Here is a 25079-nt window from a genome sequence, read left to right on the forward strand (position 1 = left end):
AGAGGTGTCTTTTCAGGTGTGTAGAGAAGTTTATCACGGCAGTGCACAGCTGCTCTTGTCGCGCGAACCCTCCTGTCTCCACCGCGGGTCGACTAGAGATGCCATGAGACATTTTGATCAAATTTTAAGGTAAATTATCTGAAAGTAGCTTTCATGCCGACAATTAACAACTGTCCTGTCAAGCCAGCATCTAGCAAAAAAACTGCCAGCTGAGAAGTTTGCTAGCCTGGCCATTGCAAGACATTGACAATGACATTTAGCAGCTACACAAATACATTTAGAATATTATTATTATAATTCGAATCCAGAGATAAACAGAAAAGTGTCTGCAACATAATTAATTTCTTCGAGGGGATGAAATCCATCAGAGAAACCAATTGATTTGAACAACAGCAGACTAATCTCACCCGACTCCAACGACAGGTCTGGACCAGTCGTAAATTCTGTTGTACTTGAGAGGAAACTCAAAATATGAGAAAAAAATTGGTGAATGACATTTTACATGCAAAAGGTTAAAGGTCCAGTTCACTGGGACATCACGTGAAGTTCTGCCAGAACACTATTCTGACCATCATTCACAAACTCACTCAGAAACAGTAGAGGGAGATTGTGACCATGGAATTGTTCACTGGAAACATACGGCCCATGTGGATCTAGTGAGGACTCGTGTTATATCATTAAATATTTGCAAAGACTTTACTCCAAATATTGTTGTCTGGACAGAAATATATACAAATTTTCAAATTAAGTTGGCGGCGGAGGCAATAGTTCTAGTTTTAATATAGATGCTTGAACATTAGGTTCCATAACAAATGCAGACTATAATGCAGGCTTAGGATTTTATTGATCAATTTAAACATTCCCTGGATTTCTTAATGCCCTCCCATGAAATGATTTGGAACACAAAGTAACCTTTCTATGTACGCAGTGTTGTATCAATGGATCATGTCAATGCTGAGAACCACAACATTGACGAGATCAAATCCAAAACAGGAGAGAAGAGCTTGATACAGTTTCATAGATCCTGCCTGTGACGTTACCCCTGACTCATGCTGCTGCTGCTGTAGCGGTGCAGATATTGAATTTTGTTTCAGCCTGTGGGTTATATCTGTAGTTTTATTTTGGGGTAGAGAACATGGCAAGAAATGGTCCCCAATCTCCAGCCCACCCGAACCAACTGGTTCCCATTGCTCACCGTCGACTTCTAAAAGAGGAAACGACACATTCCTTCTTTTCCAAATGAAAAGTTAAAGCAATAGAATGGTGTGGGCTTGCATGTTCGGAAACCAGTGTGCTGAAGACACAGATTATAAGGCTTTTACAGACCTGTGCCTACAGATATCATTGTGTTAGAATATATCTACCGGAAACACAGGCAGCAGATGGTTACACCCACTTGGACCTGATGTGGGAGTGATATGACTTTCACATCGCAAAAAACAGTCACTAAATCAAAGTATGGTCAAAAGGAGAAAGAGAAATCCTGGGCGTGCTCGGTGGCGGGAGGTGGGGACTGGGGAGCAGCCTCCACTGTCCGCGTACCAGCAGAGGTGTCAGCTTTGTTGCATCGTGTTTAGCCCCCTGGCAGCGTGACCTTGTCCCACTGAACAGTGGCTATTAATTAGCCAAGTGTGCGTGTGTGTGTGTGTGTGCTGGGAAGAAGAGGAAGGGAAGAAGGTGCTTTGGAGGCGAGACGTGTCTGCGAGGACATTTTCGACGACATTAAAGAGCTCTTCGGGCTGTCTGCCGTGGCCACGCTTCCTCTGTCTCCGCCCTAACCTCCAATCCCAGCGTTTGCCTCCCAGTGTTTCTGCTTCACAGATGATGACAAGCCTTGTTGGGCTTAATAGATCCTCTCTCTCTCTCCCTCCTTGTGTGTGTGTGTGTGTGTGTGTGTGTCTTTCTCTGCCCTTGGCCGGTGCTCCAGAAAACATGAAGTCATGCTGGGCGGACTCCATGAGCAAGTGATTTCTCTTTGCTCTGGTCTGATCGACGTCCAGCCAGCCACAAAAAGCTGCCATCCCTTTCCGCTCCCCTCCTCCCCCACACCACAGCCTCTTTCTCTCACTCCGTCCCGAGCCACTGTCTCTCAAAACCCCTTCTCTCTTTCACCTCCTGTCCCCCGCCTCCTAATCCGAATCCCTTTTTTCATAGCCTCAACCTCTCTCTGCGTCTTAAACCCAAATCCTTCTCTGTTGCCTTTTGTTTTAGTGTGCGAGCGCCAAAGTGTAATGATCGCCACAGTGTGTGACCCTCCATCCCAGATTTTAAAGCAGAACACGAAAATGCATTTCACGATCCACAGAAGATGAATCATGTGGGATGTTTTTGTTGACCCCCGTGACCTTGCCTCCATTCCTTGTTCTGTGGAAGACATATCCACTTATTTCGATCACATTGCGCGCAAACCTACTGAACACATCCGTGGTATTCACAGGAGGCTTTCACATTTTTGACAAAACTCTACATTTGACTTATGCTCTTTAATTAATGTCATGGTTCAGTATGAACTTGTTTGGTCTAGGGATGGGACGATACCACTTTTTTGTGTCCGATCCGTTACAGTTCCGGCAACCGTGAGTATCTGAAACTTATCTGACACAATATTTTCCCAACTGGTAGAATAAAATATTAATAATGCATTGTTCAGGATGCACTATGCTTAACCTAGCCATCTCAACTGTGAAATAATCAACTCCCCTGAAGGAAGACGTACTGTGCCGCGACGTGACAGAGTTATGGAACACTGTGCTGTTTTATCTCTCACAGAACTTTTGGCAGAATGTTTTATGATCAGCTCCGTTCAAACAAGCAAAAAACAAATTGAACTGTAAACTGTTAATTAAATAATAATAAATTAACATAAAAAGATGATGCCGGAATGTCGTTCAAGGCTTAGTAGATACGTAAATGGGCATTTATTTGGTATGTTAACTGTAATGTATCAGATCGGATTTTACTTCGTTTATTCCGATGTCCGATCCAGTCGTTTTGGCCAATATCGCCCCGATACCGATATAGAATATTGGATGTGGTCATCCCTAGTTTGGTCCTGACCAAAATTGCAGGTGTGAAAGAAAAATTAGATCCCACCAAAGGAGGTGGTCTGGGTCCGACTCAAACTGAACCACCATTTGTTACTGTTATCTTTCACTTGTAAATCATGTGTAACACATTTGTGACGTCTATGAGACTATTTTCTGTGCATAGAAACGCTGCCCACGTGGATGATGACCACAGGACGCAGGTTTGCCATGTGAAGACCCTAAGTGCCCTCGCAAAATTGCAATGTGAAAAAGAAAAAACAACCGGATTAAAATGTAAACGATCTAACAAAAACACGAGCGTTGGCTTCGATCTTGTCAAAAACGCCCATAGTCCCAGAAACACTGAAAGTATTCGACTCATTTACTGTATTGTACTTCACGTACTCTGTCCGTTACAATACAACACTGGATTACATTTGGTCTTTTAAACTACTGGTCTTTTATTCAATTTGTTGGTCGCCCCACAAAGAAGCAAACAACAGTAAGAGCACGTCTACAAGATGTACGATTCGTGTGTGGTGAATAATGTCCAGAGGTTGAGGAGGGCGGATGTGAGGTAGAGACGGCCGTCCACTAACCTGAAGGTCAGCGGTTCGATTCCCCCCAGTCAGTATTCTGATGTGTCCTTGGGCAAGACACGTAACCCTAAATTGCCACCGACGGCTCCTCCAGCAGTGTGACAGAAGAGCGGCGCCGTGCGAATGTGCGACTGACAAAGGTTTTCTCGTTGGGAGACGGACGTTTTTCCGGTCCGCTGCTGAGATGAGTGTGAAGTCTTTTGGTCTCATTAGAGCATTTTGGATGTGAGAGTAGACACCGAGCTGCCTGTCAGCCAGAGAACTGTGTGAGCTGTTTTTCACGTTGAAAAAGTCAACTCAGTACTGGAGAAGTGTGCGTTCAATAATTCAGAGAGTGTTTTTTTTTTCTGATTGTTGTATGTTTTGCTCAGTGTGTCCTGTACTTTCACATCCGACTGTCATGATTCAGTGTCATCATCCTCGCAACGTGCTATTGTTTTACAAAACGCCGCCGTCCAACTAATGACTCCAAGCTAGTTATAGGTTCAGATCCATGGCAGCCTCTGGGGAGCTCCATCCCCTCCCTCGCCCTCACACGTGGAACCCCCATCCCTCAGTTTTCAGTGCCAGGGTGTCCGGTCGACCACCAGCAGGCTGCAGGGTGACCATGTAGCCCATCCTGCCTCTCCGCCAGCAGGCCGTAGCAACAACAGCTGCTGCGACAAAGCAGCACAACGCGTCCGGAGAGCAGCGCCACACGAGAGCTGGAGTTAAGGCTAGCTTTGTGTGTGTGTGTGTGTGTGTGTGTGTGTGTGTGTGTCGGGGTGGATGTCCTTCAACGCTAAGAGCATTGGAGGGAGATGCAAAGAATGCTAATGAATTGAATCACCAGAGTTAGGACTTGGCCAGCTGTGCATGGCACACAATGCACTGTATCGGTTCGAGTTCACGTTCACGCGTGGTGCCCCCGCGTGTGCGTTGCTCCCCCACTTCTCTGAAGTCCAGAGACGGGAGAGCGAGTGCGAAGTGGGTGAGCCAAGGTTAAGTACGGGGACACAGTGTCGGGCCGTGCATTTCAATTGAGGCCTGAACAAACACTTTGCAATTCCCCTAAATGGCCCCGCATGTGATGGATGACAGGAACCGGTGTTGTCTGTTTTCCCCCCTCCAGAGGAACTTTTGTGCGGGCGACAGTGTGTTTCGGACACAAAAGGCCGGGCCGGCCAAAGTCCCCGCTTCTTTAGGTTTATTGACTTCTGGCACCGCACGCCAAACCGACTGTTAGGGAGAAAATGAGTCGCCTTGGTACACACCTCCAGTGCATCTGGTATGCACCCTCTGTACCTGTGTGTGTGTGCGTGTGTGTGTGTGTGTGTGTTTGCACAGGGATCCTTCTACCATTGTGCACCTTGCGCTGGCGAGAGTTCACTAATTCAGCAGCATCACTGTAAACTCTGCAGTAAAACCCACTGTGACAGCATACGTTTCTCATATGGAGAACTTTCAAATGTTACAAATCTATCACATCAGTCAGACTCAATATGCGATGTGCACGTGTGGCCATAAAAAACAATATGACATATTGGAATTGAAAAACTCGGGTGGTGTCTGAAATCACTTAACCGTTGCCTCCTTTGCTGTCTCCCGCTGTGTCCTCTGAATATATATATGTATATATATATATACTCCACACAGTTATACCCTAAGTGAGCTGTTTGTGTGTTTTATATCCGTAACAATGTTTTAACAAGTTAAACCAGAGACTGATAGTTCCTTTGAATCCACCAACAATGGATTTTATTTCTGTGGGACTTGGAGGCCTCATTGAATAGGTCAGTTCACCAAGTGACAGACATGTCCTCCGACCTGAAGCTCTCCGACATGATGGTAAATGTAGCTGTATTCACCGCGCTTTTTATTCTACCACATTCATACACAGATGATCCATATAGTGCATCTGTAGCAGGCATACTGTGCCTTTGTCATAGTCACAGCGGTTTGTCGACTCTATCTTTACACCACGTCGCCTGACTTCCTTCTTTGGCTCCTGTCATAATCACAACGGCAATACAACAAAAAATCACTGCACAGGGTTTTCCTCTAGGTTTGTTGCCTCCTATGGAATTTCATGAATATATATATATATATATATATATATATATATATATATATATGTCACGCATCAACGTCTTCATCTTTAACATGCAGTGAGATGCACTTCATCACATTCTGCCTTTAGTGCTGCTTTGACGGACTTATTTTCTCTGAATTTGTATTGTAGATTGTATCGAATCTGACTTATAGATTCCAAGTTTCAAGATAACAAGATGCTGCACAGACGACCTACGGCGTTGTTCTTCACAGTTTTTTACAGAGGTCAGTTTCAGCAAAAAGAAATGCTGCTTGAGACGTGGAAGTTCTCACACTTGGCTTTTTTCAAATCACACTTAACAAAATAAAGATGAATGATAAATACCAGATTTTTTACTTTAAAAGTTGGAATTATTTGGGGAGCTATGTAATTCAAACGTTACAAATGTATAAATTCTAATTAAATAGTAGAATATAGACCCACAGTAACCGTGCTCAGGTTGCAGCTTCACATAATTGACTTTATTATTTCTGGTGCATCGACGTGTAGGCCAACCATTTAATATTGAAGCCCGTTCGCTGAGACTACTCCATATTTTATAAAGTGCTCAAATGTTGTGTGTCGTGTAAAATCTCAATGTTCAAGTTATTGTAAAACGCAATGAAGCAAAAAGAACAATGCGGCCCCCGTGAAATGTGCCGGAGCAGAATCGAGAAGAGCTCTTTGTCGTAAAAGATCATTGATTTCTTTGAGCAGTTGGCTTGAGGTGGGGGGAGAAAAACACACACAACAGAACCGCGTCACCTCTTTCTTTCTCTCCGGGCATTTGTCTTTACAGTGGGTTCAGTGAAATGAAAACGCCGTGGTGCTATAGACCGCTGGGCAACAGCTGAGTCTGACCAGTCTCCTGCTTAAAGGATACAGCCTGATCAGGAAGAACATCATTAGCAACGCAACATATCAGGACACACGCGGTTCTGGCGTACCTGAGCGTGTCAGTCACAGTTCAGAACGCACCTCCGGTTCATACATTTCCATATATGTGGCCCGGTCGGCTGTGTCTCCCCTCCTCTCTCTCCGGTGCTCGGCGGTGATGCAGATGAGCTCCGACTGACAGGGGGAGCGGGGCCGAGGCAGCGGAGGGAAGGGACGGACGGACGGACGGACGGAATTTAGAAGGAAGGAGAAAAATAAATGGGGCTCCTCTCCACTAGTCAGGATGGAAAATAAAAACACGAGTTGGTATTCTTTTATAAAAATGAAATAAAAAGAAAGAAATGTGCATATCTCTACCTGCACTTCTATGTAACAAAAGAACAGCTCATGTTTGATATCAACTAGAGATGTTCCGAATCCATTTTCCCTTCTGATAGCTGGACTTTGCGTATCAGTTGAAAACTGAGTTCCCATCTGATACCAGTGCATTAAAAAAAACGTGACGTGACGGTGACATACCTAAATAAAATGCCTTTACAGTTTTAGACAGTGTAGAATGAAACCATATATTAGTAGTGGGCCAGCTGGCGAATCAGAGCAGACTGGGCTTCATGGGGAGGCGGGCCTTAAAGAGACAGGAGCCAAGACCCGGGCTTTTCAGACAGTGATGTGTTTTCTGAACATTAGCATGTAAATTAAAATTGTGAACCTAAACGTGAGCATAATATGTCTCATTTAAATGTGGTTATGATTATGCCCGTCCCGCAGCCGACGATGCTGACAAGAAGCGGCCGACGTCAGCCAGCCAACTGCTGTTGACAGACGTTAGACCCCCTGTGTCCGCTGCGCCCCCCCCCCGACCATTTCCTCACTTGTTCCGGCTCCTCCTTTTTTTTAATGTTTTTTCCTCTCACTGCAGAGAATTACCAACTCCTCACCAAGCACCTCCCCTGATACCACGATCGCAATAACATCCTGCCGTGTGCCGTGTGCCACTCTTTTTTTTGTCAGATCTCGTGACGTGCTCGTGTTGGAGATTAGAGCGACGCACATCCGTGAAGTTTCTCGTGTTCCTGACGCAAACCCAATTTTAGAATCAGCCGGGATTTGACAACAAAGACCTTGTTGTTACAGTGTTCAAACCTTCCTGTCATAACACCGCACACGTTCCTTTGTCCTGGTAGTGGCAGCTCCAGGTCCCTTGGCTTTTTTTACAGCTCTGAAATTTGAGACAGCGACAGGGTGAACATCAAACCTCCAGAACTCTCCTCTGCTTCTTCTCTTTGTTTTACCAAAGCTTCTTCAGTCTCTATGTAGAATATCGGCTAAATGCCCATACTATTAATATTAATACATTTGCACAGACCCTCCCCATCCCCACCCCTCCTCCTCCTCCTTCCGTCAGCCCACCAGTCGGCCTCTGTTCATCTCTCCTCCTCTCCTCCTCTGACTGGTTGCCATGCGGGCGGCCTGTCGATCAGTGACCCGGTAACTGTTGCTAGGAGAGGATTGTAAATTTTTATCGTTCATGCTTAATTCCTCTCCTATTAATTCATTCTCACTGTCTTCACTCCATATTCTTCCTTCTTCTGGTTCCTCCTTCATCCCCCCCCAGCTCCCCTTAAACCCATTCCTCTGCTTTTAGCCCCTTAGTCGTCTCCTCCTCCTCTTCTCATCTCGCATTCCTCTCATTCCTCATCTCCTTCAGTGTCCTTCACCTCTGGTTTAAATCTGCCTGCCGCCTCTTTCCGTGGTCACTGATTTAAACATTGTTGCTCCTGTGGTCGGATCCCATAGGAACCCCCCCCCCCCCAAACACACACACACGAACCCTCTCCCTTGAATAGATTCAGGTTGGATCCGTCCGCTCGTCTTAATGGAGTGTCAGCACAGGAAAAAATAATACCTGCTAAATGGCCGGACACGTCTGGGCGGCCACAAACAAGATTTGATGGTGATAGAAGGGTGGAGGGAGGTCAGGGGGCTCCCCGGGGGTTCTGAGAGGAGAGAGACATGAGGAAGGACAGAAAGGATGCAATACACGGCAGGAAAAAAATACAATTAGTAAAAACAAGAACTTAAATAACCGATTCTACTTTAATCCTGTGGTGATTAATAAAACAACTGGGAGGTGAAAGGTTGTTAGTGAAGGGATGGACTCATAGCAGAACACAGGAGCAGGGACGTAGTAGGTCGTTTTAATGTTTAATATAAAATGTGCAAAAAGGATTGAATGACAGAACAGAGTGGATTGTCTCCGAGTCTAGAGTTCCAACGTGTGAGGGGTTTTCCGACCAGTCCAGTTGCCAGAGTCCAGGTGTCCACTCTAGAGAATCTGCGGAGGAAGACACAACGTGGACACGCGGCGGCGGAGGCTGGCTGAGAGGTGGCAGGTGTGGCAAGGAGATCTGAAGCAGAGGATGCCGACAGGGTCATGTCCAGGCAGGCAGGCAACGGAACGACACCTCAGAGCTCAACGAAGGCCTTTCAATGATCTGGCACAGTCGTTCTTACGTACAGCAGCGGGCGGTGGAGTTGATCAGGTGATGAAAGATTATCAAAAGATGATAAATAAAACAATGCCCATTTTCCATTTCGGAAACAAAGAGCTGCGTAGCCATCCCATCCACCCCAACCGCCTCCTAGTGTGCACCGCGTCTTTCTTTATACTCATGTCATAAGCACAGAGGGCACCTACCAGTAGAATAACTAGGCACCACAATAAGCTGCTTGCGCAGACGACCTACGGGTTTGTTTTGTGCAGGAAGACAGTCTTGTATTGGAGGTGTTGGTTAAGTGCACTGCGCGTTGGCCTTTTTCCAACGCGGGACACGATTGTCTACAGCCTGCATGCGCATCATGTGCACTTAAGTGCCTGAGATCGACAGTGCAGGGACTGAGACGGACCTGCAAAGCTTCCCTCTTTTTTTTCTTCTTTTTTTTTGTTCTCCAGATAAAATCTTTAACCCCGCCCCCCCCCACACAGGCCAACACTTAAACAAATCAACCTTTACTCTGCCAGAGTCAGCCTTTCTCTAAAGCCTCTCTCCAAACCCTTTTTGATTTGCGATTGAAATAGATTGCTTCACTTTTTCAAAGAGATCGTCACAATCTCAGGTTCGGGTCCGTGAGAGACGACGCGGCTTGCTCAGGTGGTAATGGTGCTGCTTATGCTGCTGCAAAGCAATTCAGGAAAGCCTTTGCCGACATGACATGAGTGAAGGACAATGCACTTAGAGTCTTTAGAGAGGTCAGGTGGACTGGAGGGGGTTGGGGGACAGGTTACTAAAGGCAAGAGCAAAAGACAAATTGATGAAAAGCCACCATGTGAAAGACAAGAAAGAAAATGGGGGGAAGGGAAAGAGGAACATGTGTTTGGCAAGGATGTGTGTGTGTGTGTGTGTGTGTGTGTGTGTGTGTGTGTGTGTGTGTGTGTGTGTGTGTGTGTGTGTGTGTGTGTGTGTGTGTGTGTGGGTTTGGCGGGGGGCATGCATAATTACATTTTCCGTTCTGAGCAGTATTGGGAATCAATAATGTAATTCATAGAAAAGCCATACAACTGCCTCCCTTTGGCATTCGCATACATGAGCCATGCTTACATCCCGAAAAATTAAAACGAGAGGGGGTTGTCTGTCATTGAACCTAAAGCCCGCCCTTTGTTCATCCTGAACCTTTAAATCTTCCCCACAAAGCCCCGAGACTTTGAGTTGCCGTGACGATTATGGTGACCGATAGATGTTCTCAGGTGGAGGCTACATCCACACAGGTTTCACTTTTGCTCCGTTTACACCTGGGGTCCACGCCACTCCAAAGGTCTCAATGCCCTAAAACTGAGCAACGGAGACTTTTTGAATTGCTGATGGCCCCACTTTAGACTCAAAACTGCGGTTGGATTTTAGTCCGGACAGGCAGGGACAGAGACTTTAGGAAACACAGATGTAGGACTTGAACGTGGGCCTTGTTCAGACCTGGCGTTAACATCCATCCTGAGGGATCCGATCACAAGTGGATCGGCCCCAGTCCATCTGTTCATACCTGAGCCAGGGGGCTGCTAAGTGGATCGCCACCTCCCGGTGTGGTCTGTGACTGGATATTCTAGAAACATTGAGATGGTTATCGTGAAAATAAGAAGGTATCGGTGGGGACGCTGCCGGAGACAGCTCGGCCGGTCCAGACTGATGCTCATATGTCCCACATTCACAGACACACGCCTCCTCATCGCAGCTGGACATCGCGGGGTCAGATGTTAAATGGCCGTTCCAGCTCCTGATGCTGAGACTCCCTGCTGCAAAACCCAACAGCACATATCCCATCGAGAGAATAAATGCGACCAGGAAAAAGTTGACCCTTTTGGACAACTTGAACTTCATCTTGAATATTTAAGCTCGATGCATAAACAAAACGAAAAATGCCCTTTTGTTATCACATTCTGCCCCTATTGCTGCTTTGATGGACTCACTTTCCCTGAATCTGACTTTAAGATAGATAGATAGATGAACTTTATAGACTCCTCCAGGACACACTGAATCTACATGTCTGCACGTATTACTGAATCAATATGGAATCGAAATTGAATCAGGACCGGAAGAATCTAAATTGAATTGAATTGTGAGGTTCTTGACAAAACCCAGGCCTAAATATTATAAATAATAAATAAAAGAGAAATATAAATGTTTGTCTCTGACTTTTACTGAATTCTGCCTGAAGCTTGTAAGACATGCCATCAATGGAAAGCCAAAAACGGCCTTCACCGGGTCTAAGAGACACTTCAGCTGGGTTCTTTCAGTACATCCATTTTGCCCTGTGGAGGATCTTTAAAAGGCCAAATTGTGGAGCACAAGTGGACTCATTAAGAGAGGAGCTGTCAGAAACACTGTCCTCCACTGTGGAGAAACCGATTGTTCCATCTCTGCCTTTTCTTCAGCGGGGGGATCAACAGGGGTCTCTCGGCCAGAGAGTTGAAGTTTCTCATATGAATCCAGCAGAGGGATTCTTGATTTGTCTGTTTTCTTTTGAACATTCTGTTCCCAAATGAAATGCACGAGGAACGCTGCTGCTGTAATAAGCCTAATGTGGGAGAGGGTTGTCAATGTCTCACAAGTTTACTGTGAACTTTAGGTTATGGACTATCATATGACTGGTCTATGCACCATAAGATCACTGCGTTTGATCACTGGTCACATCCAGTTACAGTTTTTATTGGATCAACTTGTTTCCTAAATCACAATGTTACCGTTCTGCTCACCACATCTGCTCAGGGCGGGGACGGGCCACAATGTTACCGTTCACAGGACCTCGATCATGTGCAGGTAGTTGAACACATGCAAATACCCTAAAGGCGAGGAAATAAATATACACTGCTGGTAGATTGGTCAAAATGGACAGATGGACTATCGCAATATTAAGCATTACGACCACCCTGTGTGAACAATGCGCCTTGTGGCCAAGTTCACAGCTCTCGCAGTAGACCCCACATGCCAACTTCATTTTACTCCTTCAGAGACCCAGAATAGAGCTGGCCCCAGGTTCTCTCATCAACAAAAGGTTTTGAGACGGAATTTAGTAAGGGGGCCCAAAACAATTGCTCAATTCTTGGACCCACCCATTGTGACCAAGCGGTTGAGATCTCTGCACCCACCACTCGTCCCTTTCTACAAGTCATCTTGCGCATCATCATATTATTTTCTACGCGTGTTCATTCTGCTATAATTTACCATTGCTAAGGTAACGTAGCTTCACTCACTATCCCGGGTTTGTTTGTGTTAGCAGTATGTTACAGTACAGTTACAGTACATCAAAGATTATTTAAGTTAAAGCAAACACACAGCCACAAGTTACTTTCAGATCATCTTCGTTAAGTTGCAGGTTTGGAAATTGTTTGTTTCTCTGTCCATACTTCCAGTTGTTTGCTCCTTTGTCCAGAGCCACCATGCAGGTCTGTTGTTTGAGAGAGGCCCCGCCCAGATTTTTCCTGGTTTTTATGGTGTTGGTGATGTCATCACTGACATCACGGGTTAAACCAACTGGTGGGGGGTTTCCTTTTAGTCAAAATGCTTAGTTTGATAGTTTATTGTTTGTTAGTAAAATCTGTTGAGATGCTTTACCTTTCAGATAGTGATTTAGAAATGTAATGAGCTTGGGAAAGGAGCTAAATTAAGGAGCTAGATGTTACGGTCACTGTATGTTTCAATCCTTAAGTAAATACTGGTGCGGGCTGAAGGAGTGTAGGTGTTAATTGAACAACCTTGGGCTGGGCGATATGGCTGAAAACTGGACCACGATATAAGTGTTTCATATCGGTCGATATCGATAATTATCGATCATTCTTATGACCTAAGAAACACAAACACGAGCCAACGAGATGGCGCACCCAAACGTGATACTGTTACATGATTGGCTATTAGGCGTGTCACTCCATACGTTGCTAGGTACCAGAGGACGAGAGGCTAGACTCTGTGCTCCGTGTCTATCGCGATACATATCGTTATCGTTTTATCGCCCAGCCCTAGAACACCCTATACTGTATATTCAGTAGCATTTTTGCTTCTCGTGGAGAAAGAACAAGGTGAGGCCCGCGCTGCCTTGAACATGTCTTTTGTTTGAGCTCATTTTCAGATTTATTTTTTCTTTGATTTTCACAAAGTTACACGTGCAGTGGAGAGCACTTCAAATAAACATTCACCTTGGAGAGTCAACATGCCTGCGGAGTCTGCCAACTCCTGCCACCTTCCTTTGACATTTGAGCCAGACTATCTTACACCCTTGTTGCCGTGAGTTGTGCAGAATCCCTTCGAAATTTGCAATAAATCAAATTGAAAAAATAAATCATGTTGTGAATCTGGGGCATTTGGTGGCTTTGACCGTTTGGGGTCTTTGGGCCTTGCTGGTATCGATCATGACACTTGCTAAGTGAACGCTCACATTAATACATACAAAAAACACTACTTCATGTAGCATTCAGACCCATGAAGGAAGCAGAGCAGACCCTTGTCTCGGTTTACTGCGTGGGTCCTCCCTCTGTTTTGGATGCTAAATCCTCTCGGTCTCACACGCGATGCTGTTCTGCGTGAACTGGAGCGCGTGACCGCGGCTGGCCCCTAACGTGCAGGAAGTAGCTCGGGTCCGGTTTTTTCCCGAGACAGTGAAGTTCCGCGGAGTTCTTGTTCTTTGTTGTTGACCTTTCCCACCCCGCCGTGACCGTTATTATGAGGCAGCTGGCATGGTGAGGCAGCTAAGCACACAGTTGGCTGTCATCCTGGCCGGCAGATATCCAGCCCAGGCTCCAAAGTGCTGCTGAAGCTCTGCTTCTGTTTATACTAATCCGCCTTTCCCCCCATGTTCTTCTCCCCCCTCCCCTGCAGCACTGACAGGAGGCCAAGCCGAGTCCCAAGCCCCCGTCCACGGCCTTCGCAGAGCCGCGGCTGGCGGGACGCGACTCCGGAGAGCTGCCACCGAGGAGACCTACTGGGCCTACTCAGGTGTGTGTCCGCCTTCTCTCTTTTCTTTGTGAGGACCAAACTGTGGTGAAGCTCTTGTTCGTCCCCATGCTGTGGACAGTTTTGTAAAAGCCGGGAAATGTACGGTGCGGGTAAATGACACGTAAATATATGTGTCAGAAGAAATCGGGTTTTTTTGTCTTCTACTAAGAACGGCGTTAGAAATCTTTCACGAGCTGCAAAGCTGCGGTCAGAATCCGATTGATGGGTTAATGGGTAAAGGGCTGAACACTACCGAATGTTGTGAGTGACTGAATGCGCCCCGCCTCACCTTACACACTGAACTGGGTAGAAGGTGCATGCAGCGGAAACTTGAAGGATTTACTGTGCCATTCTCCTTCAATCATGAATCCAAAAATTAGGATGTTTCACAAAACATTAGCGCAGGAAACGACTCAAGGACCCCGCACCCTGCACCCTAACCCCTAACCCGCACCAAAGGTTAACCCCTAACCCTCATCCTACCTTGTGAAAATATAATTCAAAGCACTGCAGGGTACAGTGTTACTATCTGTGGCCAAACTCCACACTTCCTGTCGCAGGATCACGGACTCATCCAAAGCAGTAAATCCATCGGTGCCACTGCAGAACCATTTCATAATCACCGCTCTGCCGCTCCGAGCTTCTCCTCCTCCAATCAGAATCACTTCTCCTACTCATCAAGTGCAGTTTATGGTTACTGCAGTTTAAAAAATGTAGTTATTTACCTGACCTGCCGTTATGTCATAACGCCGGACGTGCCTCCAGCCGCCACTACCCCGTGACTCAGCCGTCGCTGAATGCTTAATCCTTTATATTCGACCACTTGCGGCGGATTTGAAGAGTTCCACTCCACGTCAGGTGTCGGAGAGGTGAGCGCTCGGTGGGGCCTCATGCCAGTTGTGTGATAAAGAGCACGCCGTGTGCGTTGGAGTGAGAGCAATTATGTGCCACTGTCACTGCAATATGTTTGCCTTCCTCTCTCTCTCTCTCTCTCTCTCTCTCCCTCGTCCTTCCTCTCTCAGCCACTCTCCTCCTCGGTCCTCCCTGGCCGGTGCTCCTCTGGCCCGGAGGCGTCTCCGGGCCTTTTTTTTTCTTCTACCAGTGCTTCAGAAGAGGGAAAAAAAAAGCCACTTCCACTGTCCCTTCAGAGGCTTTAGTTTCTCAGAGAGCCCGCATTAATCTTTCACCGTGCGAGCGACACGAGCCTCGGGCCACAAATGATCTTTTAGTTTATTTATTTCAATATTTCCGCTTGCTTGTCTAACCCTAATTGGTCGCCCGTCGTGCCTGCGAGAGCGCGGGTGCATGTGGGTAAAAAAGAAAGAAGAAAGAAAGAGAGAAAAGAAACAGTGACAGTTTCACTTAGCGACGCTGCCGATGCTCCCCTGCTGGCCCGCGCGCTCGTGTTTCGGTCGCAGCTCTTACATAAGACGCTGATGTAACGGTGGGCAGGATCCGGGCAAGAGAGGAAAAACAATAGAGACGCGGCGAGCTGAAATAGTGATGTGGCTTTTTTTTATTTCTTTCTTTCTCACGTCAAAGTAAGAACCACAGAAAATGGAACGTTAAGGGGGGAAATGCAGTTTTCATAATACCTTGCATTTACTGGCCAATGCTACGTAACGACTGAACTGGAAAAATAAGTTTTGCCACAGACTCCTATGTTCAACCTGAACCCAACAGTCGCAAAGCAGTTATTTAGCAGAGCTGTATATAAACACCATCCAGAAATTGATATGTACTCCGCTTAAAAATGATGAACACGATGAACTTTTTGAGCAAAAAGGACAAAACGCTTGAGGCCAGGTTTTGTCGAGCTTGAATGAACTCCACGTTCTGCGGAGCTGTCAGACAGCTCTCATATGTTGACCCCACTTTCAGAGAGTAAATATGCACTCGGCATATTTTTATGCACTGAGCAAATGATGCTATTGCAGAAAAGCAGACACGAGGCTGGTGCTGTTGGAAATGAATGTTGGTCGCAACATTTCCGTTCTTCTGTGGTGAATTATTGACACGTTAAACTATAGAAACTGAAACATTGAAGCTTGCGCTCGGTTAATCCTGTAGGCCTTCGCCTGCATCGTTGTCGTGTTCACTGTCTCCGATAATGCTGGAATCGGGAGCTCTCCGGCCGGTGAGTTGACCAGAGTGACCTCTAGCTTGAATCCTCGCCGCAGGAGGACGAGTAGTTGAGAACCCTCCCCCTGGCTTTGACCTCCTCCTCTGATTGGTCGGAAGGGAGAGCTGAGAAAGGAGAGGCCAGGCGAACCCACCTCTTCTACATGCACATGTATGTGTTGTGTTGCTGGTGATATCATCTTGTCTGACACACCCACACTTCCCACTCTCTCTCTCTCCTCTCGTTCTCCTCTCCAAAGTTTCCCAGACTTGCGTCTGTCCTAATTAGCCTGTTCTAATCGTGTCCTCCAGAGGTCCGACCAACTCTCGTCGGGACCTCGGCGGGGCTGTGGCTGTTCTGCCCTCCGCCCGATCGGAATGGAAGATTAAAAGCAGGCACAGTGCTGACAAATCGAGCGTTATCGGGGAACGGCGAACGTTACGCGGGGGACAAAGAGACGGAAAAAAACACTGTAAAAAATAAGACATGGTGAAACGACCACGATGATTCCACTGTTCCGTCAAACACAGTAATTACATCGAGGTGCACTTTTTTTTCACCATTAAATATTAGTATGCAAATTAGGAGTGTATTGGCTCTATGTATTATGAAGCTCTTATTAATGTTGTATTCGACACGAAGAAGCAGGCTCGGAACAGGGAACCTGCGTGGGTTGATAAGAGGCAAACTAATTGTGAATTATTAGTTCTCAGCGACCCTCAATGTGCATTAATTATGAGGTCATTGAGGGGGAAATGGCCTGGTGGTCTCTGACGTACTGTAATTCTTTTTGAAAACTCAACAACAGACAATATGGTTAAACTGATTCAGAGCAAAAGAGAATCTTCCACGTGTCATTGTCAAACTCCAGACCTGGACAGATTAGCAAATCTGGCTTCCATATTTTCCATTTTCCGTATTTCCAAGCCAATCACACAAATTACTAATTCATATTCTAGAAGATGCAGGTTTTTTTTTGTCATATATTAATTATAACACTAATGAAGATTTATTGGTATACTATCTATACTCTCATTCACTGATTATTAATATAAAGTGATGATGAATATAACTTTAATTATATTAACTTAAAAAAAAAAAACTGCAAGTGAGTTTTACAGCTCCTGTTAACCTCAGTGACGCTCCGCTGACCGAGCTTTCGCTCTCTTATGCCATTGTGCCCACACGCACACACACACACACACACACACACACACACACAGACTCATAAACACCCCTGATTAGAAATGAATTTCCAAACCCGCACAATGTCAAGGCTCGCTATCGCCGGGGGGGCAAACTCATTTGCATGTTCCCTTGTCGATCTGTTTTACCATTCAACTCCCGCCGCCGTCAGAGGAGAGCTCTCAGGCCTTTTGTGCCGCAGCCTTGAAGTGGCTGAATGAAGATGGAAGCTGAGGATGTGTCGTACAGACATTTGACATGCGAGGGAAAGCAATTTCATTTGCCTAGTAAGTGGTTGTTGTCTTTATTTTTCTTTTCTTAATCGGGAACTTGAAACGCTCATGTGAGAGAGCATTGAATCAACAAATTATGAAAGCAAACACTAACATCTTCTGAAGCACATGCCACTGCCAGATATGTGAAAGGCTTTTTTTTTGTTTTTTGTGAAAGTGTTTTTTTACATGATAAAAAATGTGCCAAGGGCCACAGACAAGTCACAGACTGGCTTTTCAAAGAATGTGTCTCCATCAGGAATAGTATCAGCCTTACCTTGTGAGTATTACCTGCACATTAGAGTTTGACCAACGCTTGACTAACAAAAAAGAGCTCACCTTTTAGACTGAGCACAAGGACTAAAAGACGAGGGCGGCCGCGAGCCGAGCTCCATCGAAAGGAGATACTGCAGCGTCCCAGGACTCTGTTGGATTAACATGTGGTGTTCATATTTGGGGTGTTGAAATCGCGATGCGGACGTGGACGACGCAGCATCGATGCAGTGACGGACCAAAATCGATTTTAGCCTCCTGCCGTTACTTGTTGACTTTTTTCCGACCGCGGCTGGACAATAAAGTTTGAGAGTTCAAAATGACTTCCTGGTAGTAGTGATGCCTGCCAAGGGAAGAGGGGACCCAGCTCAGCCAGGAATTGATGCTGTAACCGAGCGTTCCACCACCGTCAAACACACTGCAGCACTTCCGCTCCCTTCTTCCGTCCTGCCCTTCACAATAAAAGCGCAACTTATGTATATTTTTTTTGCTGAGGCAACCCCCCGACAAAAAAAATCCAAATAAAGAGTAATGTAACTCACACTACGTTGCTGTTGGCTAAGTGTCCTTTTTTAGAGCAGTTAGAATAATCAAATAATCTGCCATGACGTGCAGTAATATGGACAATGGAGGATGCATCGTGATGTGGAATCGAATCGTTGGAAGGATAAATCGCAATCGGATCGAAATCATGAGACCAGTGGAGAACCGCACCCCGAGTTGATATAGGTCACCAAAGACAGCGATGGACTGCAGGGCACCTCACAGACGCGAGCAGACGCCGATGCGGAAAAAGTCGAATTTTTCGTTTTTCCGCCTTCTGGCGCGCTCCAAAAAAAAATCCATCGTCGAGAGCAAAAGGGTTTGGCTTTTTTCTGAGTTTAGTCAGGGTTCATGAAGGAACAGAAATACCACCAGCGATTGTTTGTTTGCACTCCTACAGCCGCGACCGGAACAACATGATTCATGTGCACATCATTAATTCTCCCGGGCGTCAAAGGAAACCAGCCACAACACGCAGTCCACCCGGCAAGTGGATTGAGATACTGACTGTGGATGAGAGGGCAGACGAGAGAATTTTGCCCCCCCCCCCTCCCTCCCTCTCCACTTACAATAAACCACGGTACTATTCCTGCCGTGCCGTCTCCGCTGACACTCACTGACAGGAGGCAGAACGCCGCTGTAGCAGGGCGGGAGCGCGAGAGCAACAGAAGCTGTGCTTTGCTGCAGCATGCGGCGTCGAGACACATTTCTAGACAAGAGGTGATGTCGTGATGACGTGAGCCGCTGTTTTATCTACAATTCTTCAGCGACTATTGCAAAAAAATTAATCTACATCGAGTTGCCACTTCCCTCAAAAGTTTCCCCCGTTTCATCTCGACCTTTTCACGTCACTTTCGCAATTCTCCCCCTGATTGCCGCCGCTACCGTTTTTACACACGGGTAAAGAGGGAGTGCTTTTCTTGCGAGGGGTTCTCACTGTCGACACCTACAGCTCGTACTTGATTTGTTCGGACGCTTTATGCTTTGTATCAAGATCCCAGTTTTTTAGGAGGAACGTATTTTTTCTGTCCTACAACTGGATGACTCAGCTCCTTTTCCTCTGAGGTGCCACTAAATCCCCAATCGGCTCGGCGGCTCAGTAATGCAGCTAAGAATGACCTCTGACCTCTGGGGGCTGGGGGCACCAATCTCCCCACAGAGATCTATACAGCATCTCAGGAAATGATGGAAGCGCAATCTCCTCAAAATCTTCTTCGTGTTCAGCTGCTGACATGTTGTATTCAACTGTTCAAGTGTTTTAATTATGATTATCTTCATTTGGGTCCTTCAAACCCGTGACACTTAAACCTAACTATACTTATATTTAATATTAAACTATTATAAAACTATACTTAATTGATTTAAATGGATAGTACCATGATTTAAAATATATCTTACCCAATGCAAAATATCAGATAAAAGCAGAATTTTCTATAATTGTGCTGCTCTTGTATATATCAAAAACAAGCTGCAGGGCTGGCAGCATTTGTTTTAATTTATTATTGTACTTAGACCTAACTATTCTATTTAACTATTATAAAAAATATACTTCATTGATTTAAATGAATAGTACCCCATGTGAATTCACACGCGGCGGTTTCCACCATACATTTGTTGTGAATAGTTTTTGTCTTCTGTAGATTGAATGTTGCAGTTTCTCCAGTGGAGACAGTTACAGCAGCGGCTTGCTGGAATAACATGTTTGAATATCACAGTGATGTGGAATGTTCGAGTGTCCGCACACTTTGGACGGTGGATTTCAAGGCATGTGTGTCCATCCATCGGCCAAACAGACTCAGCGGCGGGGAAAAGCGGCTACGGAAACGCCGGGGACACCGGTTGTGCCGGTTCGCGGTGAAGAACACGTCAGGGGACACTGAGGACTCGGAGAGCTCCCCTCAATCAACCCTGTCACTTCCGTATTGCCGCTGTCATCTCGTAAATGCCCGTCGCCGCGTGTTTGTGTGCGTGTGCGCGGTGATTAAATGAAGGGCAGCGGCCAATTGAGCCGTCTGTGCGAGGTTCGGGGGGCGATGCATTATGGGAGTACTCTCCGTGATTGCGTCAGAGGCTGTGTGTCTAATGCGGGATCAAACCGACGCGCTCTCTGGGAAGGAAAAAAAAAAAAACCCCGCATCGATTTGACGCCCCCCCTCGCAGCCATCATAATATTTCCACACCTCTCAAGTAGTCCTTGAGTAGCCTTGGCGTCTGCTGAGGACTCGGGAGGATAATAGCCATCGAGTGCACCTATACGTGTTCGGTAAGCCGGCTCTGCAGTCAAGAGGCGCCTAAAAATAGGTCTGTGGTTCAGCCCCTTGCCGTAGCCTTTCAAAATGAAAACGATGCTGCCACAACCTCCGGGTGACGTCACCGTCAGCAGCGGTTTGTAAAGACCTGCAAAGACTTCATCTTTATTCTTTCATCACACATATGTAAACGGTGAAGGAGATGCCGCTGTGTCACTGCATGCGTCCTTTCCTGTTAAGTCGTGCATCGATGATGTGCTGTGGGTGCCACATAGATTCTGAACTGTTGAGCTCTGAACCCAACAGTCTGCGATAGTAAAGTTGAAGTGGACAGTGTTTTTTTTCTTGGTTTGTTACAATTAGGAATTCCGTAAGAATACAAACACTTGCCACTGGTCACTGCTACTTTCTTGTAGTGACACACTATGTTTTCGAAATTTTGGACTGGTTCTTTTGTGAGCAGTTCCGCCGTACTCCCTTTGCTTGCAAAGTAAAAAAAAAGACTCGGCTTCAAGCAACTTCAGCAAAGAAGTATTTCTTGGTTTGTGCTGATGCGTTCATGTCCACGGAGGTGCTGGGGATGCTCTGATCGCAGGTCAATGTCTCTGGGGTGGGCGGGGGGCGGGAGCATCATCGTCCCCTTCCGTCTTGAGGCCACCAACAGGCATCAACATCGCGCACGTGCTGGTGCTTTTTGAGTCGGCAGATCGTGACACTTCAAATTACAGTGACAAACTGATCTATTAATTCAAGAAAAAGTAACACAAAAGAGAACTCATTACCCCTGAGCTGCGTCTATTCAAGGACAATGGTTATTGTACCAGCTCATAAGCAACTCAGCGGCACGGGGGGGGGGGGGGGGGGGGGGGGGCGTCTGCGTTTGGAGTTCAGGGAAGCTGGGGAATCAATATATAAAAATGAGATGAATAAAAAAGTGCTGTAATTTTAGTGGCGCCCACATGAAAAGTCATTAGTGACTACAGTAAAGTCTCGGGGGGTATTTTTTTTCACGAGATGAATATCCAGAATTTATTGGAAGTTAAGCTTTTTTTTTGTACTCCTACTTCTTCTTCATCTCACACAGAAAAACTTCAGCTGGGATTTTTTTTGGGGGGGTTTGGAGGCACATCAGCTTTGACAGTAATGTCCCATAATGCACTTTTCACTGTGCTGGCCCACTCCGCGCCTCCAGACATCTCCGCGAAAGCAAAGCCGGCCGCTTTTTCAGACTGTGTGAAGTATTTTGACGCATGTTGTGTCCCTTAATGGGAGACGTAATTCGCCGGCGACGGGAACACCAGCGATACGGATGGAAATTAAGTGTAGATATGTGTTTTGGCTCTGAGGGAGACGGAAAGGGAGCGGGGTGGGAGATACAGGACTGGAGATGAACTGATAAAAGTGACAGCAGGGCTGAAAAATGGAGCTTCAATGAATGGAGACAACAAGGCGGCATATTAAGATACGCAGAGAGAGAAATAAGTGACACGTGGAACCCCCTCCGGTCCGAGGGGCAGAGACGGGGACCGCTGACAGACGGAGAGAGCCAAGAACCAATGGGACTTTTGGACTTTTGAGACTTTATCTTCAAGAAACAGTTCAACGAGAGAACCGCCCGCTGTTGACATTATATTGTGTATTGGGATCAAAATATGGCCGACACATGATTCATAATCAATTCACAGCAGAAAACCAATGATCGACTAATAAGAACACACTGTGACGCAACGGCAAACCGCGAACACACACACGTTCTGAGAGAGAAGCACAGCAGCTTTCATCACGTGACATGATCTTCATCCTCACGGTTCACAAACTGATGGCCGTCACGTTCCTTGTTGTGGAAAGGGCCCTAAGCGTGGCGTAGCATCCTGCTCTGTCGCCAGGGTGTCATCGAATACCTGACGATACGGCGACACGTCTTCGCTACATGCGAGGCCAATTCCTCCCCCAGTGTCCCAATGTGAGAACCGGCCATTTGTAGTTGAGTACGTCTCCTGTCCACACTTTGGAGTTTTACAAGCCCCTCATTCTGAGAACTGAGGAGACAAGCCGCCGGCCCCGTCTTGGGGCTATATATATATATATATATATGAAAAGAACCAAGGCAGTGTTACATTTCCCTCAAAGTGGGTTTGCAGAATAGTTTTCCATGTATTTGCATGTGAAAATGATTTGATAATAATTGATAACGACGAGTTTCAGCTCCCGTGGCTGACTCCAGCATCCTCCAGTCTGTCACCGTCTCTCTCTCTGCGAAAGCCTCGCTGGTTCACCTGACACTTTGAGATGAGGCTATTCAAAAGGGAGCGTACCACGTCTGCCTTCGTCTGAAAGGTTCCTGCAGCGCTGTGTGTGTTACTGTAGGTGATGTGGACCTGGAACACTGAGGCATCTGTACATGGAAACACCGTTCATATAAACACTCCGTACTCTCATTCTCTCTCTCTCGCGGGCCCACCTGGATCTCGTCTTTGTTCCCTCAAGGTGTGCTAATAAATTCACTGGCAGCCTGTCGCGGTGCGACATCAGGTGAGAACGTGGGGCAGGAAGACTGGCGGGGGGTGCACGTGAATGTGACAATAAGAGTGAACGGGGTGAAGACACACCGACGACAGGTGAGGAGCTCTTAATTAAATGCGACCTGCCTGGTCGTGACTGAGCCGTTACACAGAATACACTTTTGCCACAGCCTTTGGGCTCGTCGGAGAGAGAAGACAGTTCAAGAGTAGCAATAAATGAGCAGACTGCACCGGAACTCATCACCCCGTTGTCGTGGGCGTGTGTGACAGCGGTGGTTGACGGCGGACCATAGAGGGCTCATCCTCGTTAGTTTGTAAATGACTTTGGATTTCGGAGCTGGTAGTTTGCTCTCGGTTCCTTAGAACCCAGATCCATTGAAGCGGTCCGATCGTAATCGAACTGGTCTGAATATGCTCCAGCAGGAGCTGGTGCCCCCTCAACAGGAACACCAGGTCGGTCCACGAGGCTTCAAGTGTCTTGAGTTGCCTTCATTACTGGTGTTTAAGATTCTCCTCGTTCTCTCGTCGCTGATTAAAACACCACGCTAATTCGGCAAACTCAGAATCTTCTGACAAGGTGATGAACTCGTATCCCCCTGTGTTCTGCAACCTGCGTCGTATAACTGATTTTCTTCCAGTATTCAAAGTTCTTGCTCTCGATTGCTCCCCTTGATGTATCACACATTTCATTTGACTCTCCTCCAAGAGCAATACTACAGAAGACCTCTTTCCTTTTTTCTGCCTATACGTCAGCACCATGTTGTTTTGTTTTCTTCACACGTATGACTAACATCTTAGTCACCGTAGTTACTGAGCAACTGTAACCTGCTGCTGTACATTCACAGCTGTCAAGTGCCGTCCATGTGTACTGGTCAGGGTGAATGGATTGTCAACCACGCTCATGGTTATACGATGCCGGTTTATTTTAACCATGCTCACTATCTTTTTGTGTATCATAGCCAAGTATTCATCGCATCCATGATGACGGTTCCTCACCGTTTAGTGGCGGCAGATCAGAAAACCATCTAACCAACCACCGCTGTGAGCCTGGTAATAACGACGACTACCGTAATGCAGCTGCCTCTTCTCCAGCCTCCTAAATTGAATCCCTAATGCCGAGTATTACTACTATGCACTTTTTTTTTTTAACAATATGTTTATTGCGTTTTTCATTTTTAACAAAGGAAGAAGAGAGAAGTAAAAAAGGAGCAAAAGGAAACAATAAATGAATGAAAGAATCTCTCTCTCTCTCTCTCTATATATATTTTGTCCCTAATATCATTTATCAAAGGGCCTCATATTAATTGAACCTTCTCTTGTTTGTCCCTGAGTGTGAAAGTAATAAGTTTTTCCAAAGGAAGACGTAAAGCACTATACAATTTTTGAGCGCAATATTTCACTCACTGACAAACTTTGGAACTCGCCGACAACATCCCCAGACAGCATCTCGCCTGTACTAATATCTCTGCACTGGCTTCAGTTCAACCTTCTTTTATTCCGTCTGTAGAGCTTTTAAATGGCCTGGCCCCCCTCGGATCCGTCTCCGTGCTCCTCTCCTCCACCTCCGCTCCGCTCAGATCCTCTGACCAGCTGCTCCTGGCCGTCCCTGTAGGTTGAGGGCAAAGGTCAAAGGCCACGGTGCGTTTATTGTAGCCGCTCCAGCGCTTTGGAACAGTTTACCTCTTACACCAAGTGTTCTCCTTCCACAGACGTATTTCAGATATGACCCACGAGCTCTCTCAGGCGTTTGACTGTCCCTGGTTGTTTTTAGCCTTTTATTGTATTTTATACTTCTGTTTTGTTTTCATTCAACACTTTGGTCAACTCTCGTTGTTATAAATG

The 25079-nt window shown here is 46.3% G+C and overlaps 1 protein-coding gene across 1 annotated transcript in view; it reads left to right on the forward strand.

Moving 5' to 3' along the window:
- LOC118309866 (receptor-type tyrosine-protein phosphatase gamma-like) overlaps positions 1–25079 on the forward strand; it is a 330931-nt gene that overhangs the window by 62719 nt on the left and 243133 nt on the right. Inside the window, exon 2 of the mRNA XM_035632434.2 lies at positions 13955–14071. Coding sequence (XP_035488327.1) covers positions 13955–14071 — 117 coding nt within the window. The remainder of the gene's footprint in view (positions 1–13954; positions 14072–25079) is intronic.

Source organism: Scophthalmus maximus, chromosome 6 (assembly GCF_022379125.1).
Source record: "Scophthalmus maximus strain ysfricsl-2021 chromosome 6, ASM2237912v1, whole genome shotgun sequence".
In the NCBI taxonomy this organism is placed as follows: domain Eukaryota; kingdom Metazoa; phylum Chordata; class Actinopteri; order Pleuronectiformes; family Scophthalmidae; genus Scophthalmus; species Scophthalmus maximus.